The sequence below is a fragment of the Sitophilus oryzae genome, unplaced genomic scaffold, assembly GCF_002938485.1.
Source record: "Sitophilus oryzae breed Bouriz unplaced genomic scaffold, Soryzae_2.0 scaffold_806_pilon_pilon, whole genome shotgun sequence".
NCBI lineage: Eukaryota > Metazoa > Arthropoda > Insecta > Coleoptera > Curculionidae > Sitophilus > Sitophilus oryzae.
The window spans coordinates 1,094,540-1,110,268 of record NW_022147424.1 but is presented as its reverse complement, the minus strand read 5'-3'; the positions used below and the strand labels follow the sequence as shown (position 1 = coordinate 1,110,268).

The following is a 15,729-nucleotide window of genomic DNA, read 5'->3' as shown; positions in this document are numbered from 1 at the left end:
ACAAATTTTGTTGTAAATATTATTCCTAATCTTAAATTGAAAACCGCGTTTCGCTAGCTACTGTAATTTTGGAGTTACAATTTTTTAAAATTTTTAACCCCCTCCCATACCCCCTTACCAACCACCCACCCCCCACCAAAAACTAATGACCAGATTCTCGGGTGCCACAGTATTTTTGTGCCAAATTTGGTTAAAGTCGGTTTAGCGGTTTTTGAGTTATCGTGTTACAGACAGACAGACAGACAGACACCATGAAAATATTTTATATTTAGGTCCGAGGGGTAAACCGCAGAGGGAAAAGTGTACGCCGTAATTCCTTTTACTCAAATAATTCCTCAGAATTCCTCGTAATTCGGAATTCCTGGTCTTCAAGGTCAAGGTCAATCATTCAAGGTCTTCCTTGGAATTCCTTGGTACGAACTCGGTAACTCTGTCAGTCTGAACCAGCGTTGCCACCTCGGTTTCGCAGTTCCGCTATGAATTTTCAGGTAATTTTTATAAATGTCTAATGTCTCTATAAGTACTAGATCTTACAATAAAAAGTACTATTACGAGATTTACGTTTTTTTAGTTAAATTTTAGGACCAATAGGGGATCATGAGGTGAAAATACTGGAAATATGTCGGCACTTACTTATTAAAATTAATTTTTCTCGGGATTTTTTGAAAACGATAGGTACCTAGTTATACTCGTATCTATAGGAAAGGAAATTAATAAAACTTCAGTTGCACGTCATAATACGATCACCAGTAAATTCCATAAGATTACGCATGGTATCATTGATGAAGTGCACCTAAAGTTGTATTAATTTCCCTATAGTATATACCTAGGTATTATTCCGAGGAAATGAAAAAATCAACTTTACACTTTCTGGAGTACTGAATAAAAAAATCTTATGAGGGTTTCTTTAAAATGGCGAAATCAGGGAACGTTATAAGTAGATCTCTCGGGGATGGTTCGGCCGTACTATTGGAAAATATTTTAGATATATAATCGAGGGTACAATATTAAATTAAAAGAATATCTGACCTGTAGATATTTGATATTGGGAAATTTTGGAAGCGAAAACGAAAAACGGATAGTAAAAAATCGCCTGCAAAATGTTTTTCTTTAAATTTAGTACTACCTATTATAGTATTCATGGTTTACTAATGTTCGTTAATTTTTTATAAAGTTGCTTGGAATTCCTCTAAATTTCTAAGGAATTCCTTGGAATTCTTACGGAAATAATTGGAATTCCTAGTAATTCCTATGGAATTTCTTGGAATTCCTCGTAATTCCTTGGAATTCCTGTAGAATTCCTTCATAGTGTACACCATAATTCCTCTGCGGTTTACCCCTCGTTTAGGTCATTTGTGGCCCAAATAACTCATTTTGAGTGAAATTAAAAAAACCTTTTTTTTGCCGATCTTAATAGCTCTTACCATACCTACCCGTTGGTATGGTCGGCTAAAAATTACGTTCAAAAAAATTAAAGTAGTAAAAAAAATAGAAAAAAAATCATAATAAAATATAACTTCTTGATAAATCACATTATAACATATTGGTATTATTTTTAAAAACACTTATTAATAAATCCCCTAATTGAAGTAATAAATAAAAAAACAAATTCCTGTAAATAAAAGATGAATTGCACACTATCATACTATAAACAAGGCTTTAACAAAATAAATCGTTTGGACTCAAATAATTTCGAGGAATATTATCAAAATTAGCAGGAACAACAAACAAAACAAAAAATCGAGGGGCTTCCTAGGGGAATCCCTCATAGATAAGCGCCAAAAATAAACAAAAATGCAGTTCCAATTCAATGGTTTTACGGGGATTCACCTGTATGAAACGCAAGCTGGCATGACGATATTGACGATGAACCATTTAAATGCATAACTAACTAAGTAATTCCCCGGTCATAAAATTACCGTTAAAACATTATTTTTGGTGTCTGTTTTTTAAATAAATTATAATAAATGAATCGTGAATATTTAAAATTTGATGAACAAGATTTATTTTTCATAATTAGCTTCGTTTAACAGTAAGAAATAATGGCGAAAAGTTGATATTATGTAGTGAAAGTGTATACAGGGTGGTCCCAACTGTATTCCGGAAATTTCGGCAGCATATTCTGCAGATAAAAATAAGTCAAAAAGTTTGTTTAAATGTATGTCCTAAAATGCTTATTTTCGGAGATACAGGGTGTAAAAGTTTGATTTTTATTTCGATTTTTTCCAAATAATTTCTGAACTAACGTCAATATTTGGATGAAAATTCCACACCTGTAATTTTTAACCAATCAAAACGTGTTTTTTGACAAATCACCATGGCAGCGGATACATTTTAGTGGAAATGTTTTCCTTGTGGACACCTAACAGCGAATTTTTTTTATGTTTATAATGACAGAATATCTTTTAGAGAGTCTGGTTTTTATTTGTTTACATGATAATTTTGATAATATTTCAATTACAAAGCTGAGATGAAAGTTTGTAAACTGCTTCCATACGCTTGCCTTCGATTTCCTAGTATTCGCGGGTGTCAACTGCTTAATTTCCTGGCGAATATTTTCTTTGCTTTCATGACCGAAGCGAAACATTTTTTTAAGCCGTGCCGCTTGACAGCTTCAAAACTGAAATAGTTTTTAGGTTTGGGTCAGTTTGGGTGTCACTTAGTTGTCATAGTAACTAAATAATCAATTCGACCAAAAATCGAAAAATACATTTTAATTATTTGATTTTCAAACACAATTTGGTGTGGAATTTTCTTACCGAATACCACACGAGGTCAAATTAAATCCGGACATTTTTTCTCGCTCATGAATATCGTCTTCGACTCGGGATAATTTTCAAAATATTCATGAGCTCGAAAAAATTTCCGGAAATAATTTGACCTCTAGTGGTATTACTAGTGAAAATTGGCGTCTGGGAGTTTTTTGACATAAGAAATTTGAGTTTGATGTCAATATGACTCCTACTTGTAGAGGGCGCCACCTACATATTTTTTAACTCGTTTGAAGAGTAATACCTTTTCGTCTGTACCTGTATAAAACTACTGAGTAAAAAAAATGTGCATTTACGACGTTTTTTACGTAAAAAAAGGTCTCTTGGTAAAAATCGCTACGAGTAATGGTTCTCGAGATATTTGCAATCGAAATTATGAATACCTGCCTAATCATTGACATTAAATTAAACATGCGGACTAAATAGTTATTAGACTGAAATCAAAAATTTGAAATGTTTTTGTGCCAAAAGTTCAACAGAAACTGTTTAATCATCATTTTTTCGGTGAAAAATTTATGATTAATTTAAAAAAATAAAAATTTATGATTTCAGTCAAGTAACTAAACACAACGCGTGTTTATTTTTTGTCAATAATTACATCATATATTGACTATTTCCATTCTAAATATCTTGAGAACGGTTGCTCGTAGCGATTTTTACCAAGAGACATTTTTTACGAAAAAAATCACGGAAATGTACCCACCAAGCAAAAAACCTCACATTGCATTTGCAACATTGCAGTCAATCCCCAAACAGTTTGCTTTGTAATGTTGATTTCTAAACGTTGTGTCGTGATCGATGAAACCTTGCTACAGAAACATTGTTTTTGAATGGTGATTAAAACGTTTTTTCTGCAACATTGCAACAAAGATTCAAATGAAAGATCCGCGCAAGTTAATATTAATTAATAATATAACAAATATACCATAGGATCGAAAAAAACGGCGTCTAGTTGACTTGGAAATGAATATCGATGACATTCGACATTCCCCATATAAAATGACAGCGATTTTCTTTTCATAGCCATCGCTGATCGCTGACGTCGTTTTTTTTTCGATCACACGGTATAAGAAGTTAGGTTAGGGTAACACAGTTGTTTTTTTTACGATTTTGGTATCACATTTTATGCTTTTCAAATGAGATTTTAATGAATGTAAATGTAAGTATAATTTTATTATTATGTGTGTTTTAATAATACTTAGCCAATAAACAAATTTTGTTTAGTTTAGTTTGTTTTTAAGCTAAATTTTATGTTTTAGGTTAGCTTTTAGCCAACTGAAAATTGCAGTAGATAAAATCAGGATACGAGTATATCAATCTAATGATAAAATCACAAATAATATTCAGTATTAATTATTCTCAATAATATTTTTTTAATGATGTTATAATCATTCGAAATTTTTAAAATAAGGACATAAAGGGGCCTCAAAAATTACTGTTACAAGAGGTAAGTTTCTCATTGCTTTATTTATTACAACTGATTGTTTTTATTTTTACTACTTTAGAAATGATTGGATATAGATTTCAAAACTTTACCGAAGAGAAATTTGAAACCATGAATAAGACAATTCAACATGCGAAGACAAAATATGAAAGATCCAAAAAATCAATTAAAATATAAGTTTGCTTTTCTTTCTACATACATTTAATGTTATACAATATAAAAATATATAAATAATTGTAATAGGAACCTTTAAAAAATTTTAATTTCACTGACTTGCCAAAATGTTAAATAAGATAAATTTAATATATTTTAATGATAGATACGTTACTTTTCAGTTATAATACATTCAAATTTCCACCTCATTTCAAATTTCATCTCACAAGAAAAAAAAACGAATATTAGTAAAATTCCAATTTTTTTTTATGAGCAAATAATCCTTGTTATCTTTCAAATTACGCTAAAACATTTTATTTTTGAAACACATCTCACTTATACTCTACTTAGAATTTTATCTGGAATTGTTTACTTAGCATCACACATTATTTTTTTTAAGATAAGTTAGGCCTATCTGTGTTCTTTTCCATCTGTTCGTCACACATGTATTAAATTTATTAAATACACCTATAAGATAGCTAGGTAGGTACAGATGTACCTATTTTAACACACATTTTAGTAAATTTAATAACACACGATCGAAAAAACGGTGTCAAAGACGGCTAGGGAATGACAATCGATGGATAATTTTGACGAGGTCAAGCCCTAGACATGCACATGAACGCATTAAACAAGTTGCAATGGAGACATCTTAGACGACTGTCAAGAATCAAATGTCTCAAACCATGTCTCAAACGTATCGATTCTTGAAAACGATAGCTGCGAGAGCGCTGAAGTCACGATTACTAAATCTCGCTTAAGATGGGCCGGTTACGTATGCAGGATGCAAAAAAACCGCCTACCGAAATCTCTTCTTTACAGTGAGCTTGTAGAGGGTAAGAGGACACCGGGAGGACAACTCAAAAGGGTACAAGGATATTTTCCATGAAAATTTAAAGGGTATAAGCATACTGAATGAGTTAAAATCAATGGAGAAGAATTTTAGTGATATCTTGATAATAGTGATAAAAGTTGATATTAATAATATACAGGGTTGTCCACATACGACACGGAGTATTGTAGCTAAACGATTAGATTTTTACAAATTGTAAGATTTGGGTTCGTTGCAGGACTATTAGAGCTACAATTTAAAAATATTTTTACAAGATACAGAGTGTCTCAAATAAATAAAAAATATCAAAGTTGTATTTTTTTAAATGGAACACCCTGTATATTATTACATTTTTAGTTTCTACGATCAAAATAAAGGTAAATTTGATTAAGGTTTATCACACTTAAACCTGACCGTTTTTGAAATATTTTCAATTTTGTGAAATTGCAGTCAAAATTTTAAGGCTTCATTTCTCCAAGGGTATCAAAGTTTTTAATACTAAATATTTACTGAAGTTTATTTATTGATCAGTTATTAGGTTGCAATAATAAAAATAATACTACCTCATACAGAGTGTCTAAAAATTTATTTTAAATTATTTCTAGCTTTTAAGCAGCAATGCTTGTTTAATTTCAATGACATATGGCTTTTAAATATTTTCATAATTTTGTGAAATTGCAGTCAAAATTTTAAGGCTTCATTTCTCCAAGGGTGACAAAGTTTTTAATACTAAATATTTACTGAAGTTTATTTGTATTGACTGAAGTATTATTAGGTTGCAATAATAAAATAATACTACACTCATACAGAGTGTCTAAAAAGTTTATTTTAAAATTATTTCTAGCTTTAAACGGTAATAACACCCTGTTTATCAATTAATTTGAATATTGATGACATTTTAGATTGTTTTAAAGCAACAAAGGTTACAAAATGTACAGGCTAGTAATATTATCGTTTTAGCAAAATGATAATATATATTTTATTAGCCCATTTGCTATAAAAAGAAAACTATTTAAATCTTTATAAAAAGGTATACCATTAATTAAATATACCACTATTTTACATAAAATACTAATTAATTACATACTTAATTGTATTCGTTAATAAATTATTCTAAATAAATGTGGATTTGAATCAGAAATCAAATATAATAATAAGTTATGAAAATGAATGTCTCTGTTATAAATAAGCATTTGTCAAAAGTAATGAAATATCATTTTTGCTAAGGTGTTTATTTTTTACCACACTGTTTAATACACATACAAAATTCAGTTTTTTTAGTATTTGGAGTAATTATTATTAATCAACGCAAAACAGTCAATTAATGTAGTTTGAATACACAGGTCATATTAATTGGTCCTCTTTATAAAATATTTAAACAGTTTCTTTTTAATTTTAAATGGAATAAACAAAACTATATCGACAATATTAGGTATCTGTACTCTCTTTAAAAATTTGGTACATCTTTAAAAATAATCCTAAAATGTCAATTATTTCTTGGGTATATTATTAAAATGAGTTTTTAGATACAAAGAAAATGCATTTTCTACGGAAAACTTGAAAGAAGATAGTAAAAAATGGTATAACACAATTTGATAGACAATTTTTATATTTAGAAGTATTTCAAGACTTTAACAGCTTCATCAGATGTCTGTTTGAATACTGAATCATATGGCATTGGTCCTTTAACAAATATTTAACAAGCTCTTTTTTAATTTTTAATTTGAAATAAACAAACTATATCGACAATATTAGTATCTGTACTTTAAAAATTCTGCACAGCCTTTAAAAATAACTAGAAATGTCAGTATTCCATAAATGTATATTGATAAACTGAGTTTTATAATTACAAGAAAATGCAGAGTTTTCATTAACGGAAACCTTGTTTGCTGTTTTAGAAAATTTGGTATAACAGCATCCGATAGACAATTAAATTGTGCATCTGATTCTTCATAAAATATACAGGGTGTTCAATTTAAAAAGTAAAACAAGTTATTGCCGTTTAGAGGTATAATTATTTAAAATGGAATTTTTGTGACACTCTGTAAAAGACCAGTATAATTTTTATTATTGCAGCACAACAACTGATCGATAAATAAACTTCAGTAAATATTAGTATTAAAGCTTTGATACCCTGGCAGAAATGAAACTTAAATTTTGATTCCAATTCACAAAGAGTGAAAATATTTCAAAACTGTGAGTTAGTGTAAACTCAAGACATCTGTCAAAACACATGTTTTCTAATCATAAATTTTAAGATAAATTTAGGAATGAGTGGGGAGGGTTAATCACTTCGACCTTACAGATCCATTGTGTCCCCACTTTCTTGAATCATAACTCATCCTTACAGTCCCAGGGCTTTTGACAAAAGCCGAGTATCTGGGACAGTTTTATAGAAGGTAGTTCTCCATCTCAATATCAGTCATTACCAAAATTCATGGCACGAATGGTTTGTCGTCTCAGCACTTACTCAGTGATGAGGTGTACTGGAATTTCTCCATCTTCCCCCACAGAATCTGCATTCACCGTTTGCTTCATGGATTTGAATCTACTGAGGTGTTTGTTGAGGGAGACAATGTATATGTTAAAAACCCATTGACAATCCGAAGATTGTTCTTACTCAGACCCAAGAAGATCTGTGATTTTTTTCTTGATCATAAGCCCCTCAGAAACTTCTTTGAGTGTCTTAGACCATTGCAAGAATTCCATTTCCAGGTTTGCGGATGGAATATACAGGATTCTTGAGTTCCCGCCTTGAGTTAGTTTACCACTTGGAAAGCAGAACAGTTCTGGTCCAGTTAAGTCAGGTGTTCGCTCCCTTTTCCTAGCTAAGATTATTTGCTTTTTCATTTACCTTCTATCCCTTGGTGAGCAGGCACCCAGTGTGGGAGGACTTTTGTTTTCTTTGCCTAATTTATTCAGCTTCTCTATGCATTTCTTTGACCAATTTCAAGTTTGATTTGATACTGGAGTTGATCGCCTTTAACGCTGCTTGGCTATCCAGATAAGATGGCTATTTCTTGTTTCCTTGTCGTAGAAACTATAAATGTAATAATATAAAGGGGTGTTCCCATTTAAAAAATACAACTTTGATATTTTTTTATTTATTTGGGACACTCTGTATCTTGTAAAAATATTTTTAAATTGTAGCTCTAATAGTCCTTCAACGATCCCAAAACTTACAATTTCTAAAAATCTAATCGTTTAGCTACAATACTCCTGTCGTATGTGGTGAACAACCCTGTATAGTGATGTTGGTAGCGAATATTTCCATTCGAATTTTGCAGGAAATTTCCGAAATATTCTGTCCCAAAATCGCGAATATTGGCAAAAATCCGAATTCTGCAAGAAATTTCTTTTCAAAATTCAAGACATTGAGCAAAAATTTAAAGAAAGTGTATCAAATCCGCCTTACTCTAAATCAGAAGAAAAGAATGCTTCTCCAAGTACAAAATAGAAAACGTATGGCTCTTAAGAATAATGCATTTGCGCCCCTCTGTTTCCTGGGAGAGCACTTAACAATGAAGAACACATAGCCGCTATGGAATTTATCAACAATATCACCAACAAACATCCTCAGTTTGTCAATAATAAAAGCCATTTTTTACACAGTCTTGTAACAAATTATTGCGCCAAATCGGGTTTATGGGCTCTCGACTACGTTTGGATGTCAGTTAAAATGTAGACTGTCTAAGTTGGTGGCAAGCAATATGTCAGTTGAAATATTTAGCTGTTGCTCTGCTGTCTTTACCAACGTCATCTGCAGCCACTGAGAGAAGTTTCAGGTACTAACAGTTTTATCCATACTAAAAGGAATCAACTTAACTGCACCAAGAGCCGGCAAAATAATGTTCGTAGCTCATAACAATAAATTATTACTACAAAAACAAAAAGTGGATATGGAACATGATATGCAACAACATGAAACTCCTCCAGAACTACTAGAACCCGTAGAGGTAGAGGTCCATCCTTCAAAATCAGAACCAGATGATACATCAAATATACCTGATTTGGAAATAAAAACTGACGAAGACAGTACTACTACTACTACTACTACTATAATACCCTATGAAGATGGGACCAGCTCTGCGCCTGAAAGTATTCCGGAATAGAATAATTCAGTTATTTGTGTTTTACGTTTTTTAAATTTATATTTCGTGCTTTTTTGTTTTGTTTTAAGTTCATAGTTATAGTTCATGGTTTATGTACAGGGTTGGTCAAATTCGACTTTTTTAAATAGAAACACCCTTTTCTATAGGAGATAGACAAAAACTAATATCGGTGTCTGGAGCTCAATTTCTGTCAAAAACATGACGGTGAAAACCGCATATCGATATCTGTTACCGTTTCGGAGTTACGGGGTGTTTTTCAAAAATATGCATTTTTAACAAATCGCTGTAACTTTTTTGCTATGGAAAATTTTGTATTTTTATGCAAACATTTCCAACGCACCTTTTTACGTAGAATTTAATGGTTTAAGTGTAATTTTTTTAAAATTAATAATTTAAGAATTATCAACAGAAAATTTGATTTTTTATATGGGACACCCTGTATATTTTTAATTAGCTGAAAAGAATTTAAAATTACCTTTCCAAAAATATAGCACACTTGATATTTTGTTATAATCCCCTTCGAAATACAGATTTTTTAAAAGTTCGCCACTTTTAATTAGTAGGCTTTGGACCCCTCATTGATGATATGCCCTTAATGGACTCGAACACATATTTTTCCAGCAAGACGACGCACCGCCTCTGAACGATGAAGTTATCAGCAAATTTCTGGAGCCAATTTCAAGAATAATTGAATAGCTGACCAAGAACCCAGCCGTTGGCCGTCGAGGCCACCTGACTTAGTGCCCATGGATCTAATCCTATGGATATATTTGCGGAAGAATAAAGGTTCCTTATTCTTCTGTATAATCTAGACAAGAATTAGAAATACTTAGCAGTTATGAGAGGGTATCTTTCACCCCCACTGAGTTAATGAATACCGCAAGAAATGTTCAAAAACTGCCCCGTCTGTCCATAACAGAAGACGGTCGATATGTCGAACACCTGTAGCAAAATCTCATGTCCTGGTTTGCTATTTATTTTTATTGTTATGAGATATAGTTTAATAGAAATACAAAATTTTCCATAGCAAAAGTTTCAGCGATTTGTTAAAAATGCACATTTTTGAAAAACACCCATAGCAAATATTATTTATTTAAAGCGGGCGAATTTTTATATACTCTATATCTCGAAGAGGAATCGAGCAAAATATCAAGTGTGTTATATTTTTGGAAAGGTAATTTTAAATTCTTTTCAATAAATTAAAAATATACAGGGTGTCCCATATAAAAAATCAATTTTTCTGTTGATAACTCTTAAATTATTAATTTTTAAAAAATTATACTTAAACAATTAAATTCTACGTAAAAAAATGCTTTGGAAATGTTTTCATAGAAATACAAAATTTTCCATAGCAAAAAAGTTACAGCGATTTGTTAAAAATGCACATTTTTGAAAAACACCCCGTAACTCCGAAACGGTAACAGATATTGATGTGCGGTTTTCACCATCATGTTTTTGACAAAAATTGAACTCCAGACATCGATATTAGTTTTCGTCTATCTCCTATAGAAAAGGGTGTTTCCATTTAAAAGCGTCGAATTTGACCCAACGTCCCAACTTGAGCACCGGCGATTCCGGGACAATTATTTTTAAGCTTTTAAATAATTGAAACAAAACATTAAATATTAGAAATTAAAATATATTATGTGCGTAGTACACACTTTTTTAATTTTTAAACATAAAACATAACATCAGGTCCCGGCCAAGGCAAAACTTTCGCCGGGACAAACTTTCTGATTCCTGGTTAATCCCGGCCAAACCGGGACGGTTGGGAACCCTACTTTTCTATCGGAGATAGACAAAAACTAATATCGGTGTCTGGAGCTCAATTTTTGTCAAAAACATGACGGTGAAAACCGCATATCGATATCTGTTACCGTTTCGGAGTTACGGGGTGTTTTTCAAAAATATGCATTTTTAACAAACCGCTGTAACATTTTTGCTATGGAAAATTTTGTATTTTTATGAAAATATTTCCAAAGCACCTTTTTACGTAGAATTTAATGGTTTGAGTATTATTTTTTTAAAATTAATAATTTACGAATTATAAACAGAAAATTTTATTTTTTATATGAAACACCCTGTACATTTTTAATTTATTGGAAAGAATTTAAAATTAGCTTTCCAAAAATATAATACACTTGATACTTTGCTCGATTCCTTTTCGAGATATAGAGTATATAAAAATTCGCCCGCTTTAAATTAGTAGGCTTTGAACGGCACCGGCTGTAATGCAAAAAAATTGTAGCTGTGAGCATCAATTAAAACGAAAATAATATTTGCAAAGAGAGATGTAGAATTTTATAATAATTTAAAATATATTTAACCAACATCAACACACTTAAACTAAATCTAATACCAATAAAAATAAATAGCAAACCAAGACATGAGATTTTGCTACAGGTGTTCGACATATCGACCGTCTTCTGTTATGGACAGACGGGGCAGTTTTTGAACATTTCTCGCGTAATTCATTAACTCAGAATGAGTGAAAGATACCCCCTCATAACAACTAAGTATTTCTAATTCTTGTCTAGATTATACGGAGGGATAAGGAACCTTTATTCGTCCGCAAATATATCCATAGGATTAGATCCATGGGCTCCAAGTCAGGCGGCCTCGACGGCCAACGGCTGGGATCTTGGTTAGCTATTCAATTATTCTTGAAATTGACTGCAAAAATTTGCTGATAACTTTAGCATTCTGAGGCGGTGCGTCGCGTCGTCTTGCTGGAAAAACATGATTTCGAGTTCCATTAAGGGCATATCATCAATAAGGGGTCCAAAGCCTACTAGTTAAAAGTGGCAAACTTTTAAAAATTCTGTATTTCGAAGGGGATTATAACAAAATATCAAGTGTGCTATATTTTTGGAAAGACAATTTTAAATTCTTTTCAGCTAATTAAAAATATAGAGGGTGTCCCAAATAAAAAATCAATTTTTCTGTTGATAACTCTTAAATTATTAATTTTAAAAAAATTATACTTAAACCATTAAATTCTACGTAAAAACGTGCTTTGGAAATGTCTTCATAGAAATACAAAATTTTCCATAGCAAAAAAGTTACAGCGATTTGTTAAAAATGCACATTTTTAAAAAACACCCCGTAACCCCGAAACGGTAACAGATATTGATGTGCGGTTTTTACCATAATGTTTTTGATGAAAATTGAGCTCCAGATACCGATATTAGTTTTCGTCTACCTCCTATAGAAAAGGGTGTTTCCATTTAAAAGCGTCGAATTTGACCAACCCTGTACAAAGTACAAATAATGTTACCAAATAATTTTTGATATGTTATGTTTATGACTTATAGGAGTTATGTATTGTTTATTAAAAATATAACAACTAATATTATGTTTATTGTTTTTTTTTCACTTACATGTTGGTATCAAATGTCTATCTAATTTATTCATTGTATCAACAAAAAATATGTAAAATTGTAAAATTTCATAAATTTCCGAAAGTTTCGGAAATTTCCTGCAACAATCAAAAGTTTCCGAAATATTAACATCACTAATAATAAACCATATGATCGAAAAAAAAACCGCACAAAGTTGGTCTGGAAATGACGATCCCCATGGTATAGTGATTTTTAACCATGTGTCGCAATATGACATGGCCAGATATATTGTTTTACATGGCTTGACGTTTAAACAACGTAGGCTACTTGATAAAAACCAGAAAAATATACGCTTTAAAACTAAATCTTAAATAACTTAAAAACGATTTATTTTAGGTTCAGGAACATGTATAATCAAAAACTAATGAACTAAAAAACCTTTTCACTAATGAAATAAAAAAAAGTAGGTTTTCATTTGAAAAAAAAACGATTTATGATCATTTTTAATGGCTCAATTCTATGACAGCTAGGGCCAATATGATATGACATTCAAACAATTTAAGTTTTACCATGTACCTAGATAGGTAAATAATTATTTTGGACATATTTTTCTATATCTCCATTTTTTATAAAAAAAAAATAAATAAATTATTTCAAAAACCACAGACTTTGATTTTTTTTTGGATTGCCTGGTAGTTTGATAAACAAAACAATAAATAAAAAGACTTTTAATCAAATTTTTGAAATAACTAAACGTGTAAAAAAAACAAAGCAAAAATAAATAAAACTTACATGTTTCCAACGGCATTAGGAGTCAAACAATTCTTCAAATCCTTGAAAAAATTCAGCTTCTTTGACATCTTTTCTTCATTGACAATTACTGTTCCCGACACACTTCTATTAACACAGTTACCCAAAACAGGTGAATCCCTTAACCTAGCTGACTCTCCTAAATTTATGTTGTTAATAATGGGCATATCATCAGAGTCCAACCACCGTAAAAATTTCTCGTCAAACCTATCCAACATTGATACACTTGCTGGTGTATCTGTCTGGACATTTTGGTCTTTAGTAGTAACTATATCTGTTTGAACAGAACTATCAGTGACCTCTTTCTTTTTTACATCACTCTTATTCAAATCTTTCGTGCTCAAATTTAACGCTTGCATTTTCACCTTGTTTAATATTTCAATATTTTTAGTTGTGAGCAGTTTGGGAACAACTCTACTACTGAACGGTATCAGTTGATATAACTCCGCCTCCTCTGGTGGTTCACTGTCAACTTGAGCACAGTTCAGTGAAGCTTTGGGTTTCACAGACTCAGCCGTAGAGGAACTACTCTCAGTGTGCTTGGTAATCTCACCAGAATCGGGATTTATATGTTTGTTTCTTATCTGATTATCATTTTTACAGGAACCGTACACAAGTTTGGGCTTATCAATTTTATCAGTTGAATGTGTATCACTATTATTTAGGTGGCTCACACTGCTGATTACGCGTATTTTGAGCGGTTTATTTAAATTTCCTATATCAACCATTTGGTGTTTTAGCACCATAGTGCATTGTTTTATTTCTTTCGGTATAAAACTCTGAGGCACAACTTTCAGTTTCTGGCCATTTAAATGAATGTATTTACCACCTGACTGGTCCGTTTTTAAGGTAGTTGTTGGTAGTTGTTCTTTCTTAATATTCGTTAAGTTTAATTTACCCAAAATGAGTTTTTTTGAATCGGATGTGCTCATGGTTACTACAGCTTTCAAGTCTGTAAATCCCAAAAGATCGAAAGCTTCGTCTTGTGTTGTTTGGCAATGAGTGGTACGGTAGTAAGCAAGTTTCTCAGTTAGCTGATCATTTACCAAAAATAAATCCATCGAGACTAAAAATAAAATTATAACCTTTTACTTCGAAAATTAGAGCATTAGAACTAACATAGGATTTTACTTACCAACGGTCTACCTCAAAGATACTGTACGTTTTTAGAACGTTAATTCTGATGGTACTGCACAGAACACCATATTAACAAAGTTAATAACAAAAAATACCAAAGACAAACTTGTGTAATTCCCCATTTATCCAGAAAAAAGTAAAAGGAAAAACATTAAAGCATGGCTGCCAATCGCAGAATAAATTTAACTTCAAAATCTCTGTTCAAAATGCACTCCAAGTGGTAATCAGAAGAACTACAATTTGACCCAATTTTAGATTAAACACATTTGATATCTGATATTACAGTAAGAAATAATATTTAAAACATTTTCATTATACAAAAATACTTATATTAACCCCTCACCTAAGTCCTATTCAAATAATAACTGCGTTTTTCCAAAAAATAAAACAATATTTCAAATTAGCGCCATCTATAGGTTAACACTCAAAGCTATAATTCTGGAAAAATTTCCATCAACCACAGATGAAATTATTTAGAATAAAATACCATGAAACAGTGCCTTCTATTAAAAGATCAGCCACAGGCGAGATTTATGACGTCACGCTAGTTAGATATAACGGATTAATAAATATGTTGTAGAATACATGGAAAACATAATTATTCCTCAGATTTTTGGTTTGTATTTTAAAAATGATATAGTTTACATTAAATATACATAATATACAGTTAATAACTACAACATATATACCTATTTATAGTAATAAATACTTTGGCAAATAAACTATGAACCATACAAATGCAGCAAATGTTTTACAATATACAAATAATGTATAGGTACATAAGATAATGGGTAAAATGTAAATACATATATTTTAAATTTTGGGGTTTGAAAATCGATCTAATTTAACAAAAAAACATTCAATATCTACTAATAGTGATGTATTATTATTTGCATTCACAAAATTTATATGTATATTTTGCAAGTATCAATGTTCGAAAAATTATATTTAAAAATAATACAATATTATCTAAAAAAAGGCGTCAGCGATGGCTATGAAATGGAGATCGCTGGCATTTTATAAGTAAAATTATTCTAAAATTTTTGATTTTCTTGGGATTTTTAGGTTCGGGAAAAACGCTGATTTAAGTTTTCATTATTTTTATTTGGTTTAAAAAAACGTTTCGGCT

The 15,729-nt window shown here is 31.0% G+C and overlaps 1 protein-coding gene across 1 annotated transcript in view; it reads right to left on the bottom strand.

Annotated features, from left to right (window-relative positions):
* The window catches only part of LOC115888661, a 53,920-nt gene extending 39,107 nt beyond the window's left edge, over window positions 1–14,813 (bottom strand). The window contains exons 1-2 of the mRNA XM_030908441.1: window positions 14,599–14,813; window positions 13,446–14,529 (exon numbers count right to left, since the gene is read on the bottom strand). Of these exons, the coding sequence (XP_030764301.1) occupies window positions 13,446–14,524 (1,079 nt within the window). The 5' untranslated portion in view covers window positions 14,525–14,529; window positions 14,599–14,813. The remainder of the gene's footprint in view (window positions 1–13,445; window positions 14,530–14,598) is intronic.
* Between the last annotated feature and the right edge of the window lie 916 nt (window positions 14,814–15,729).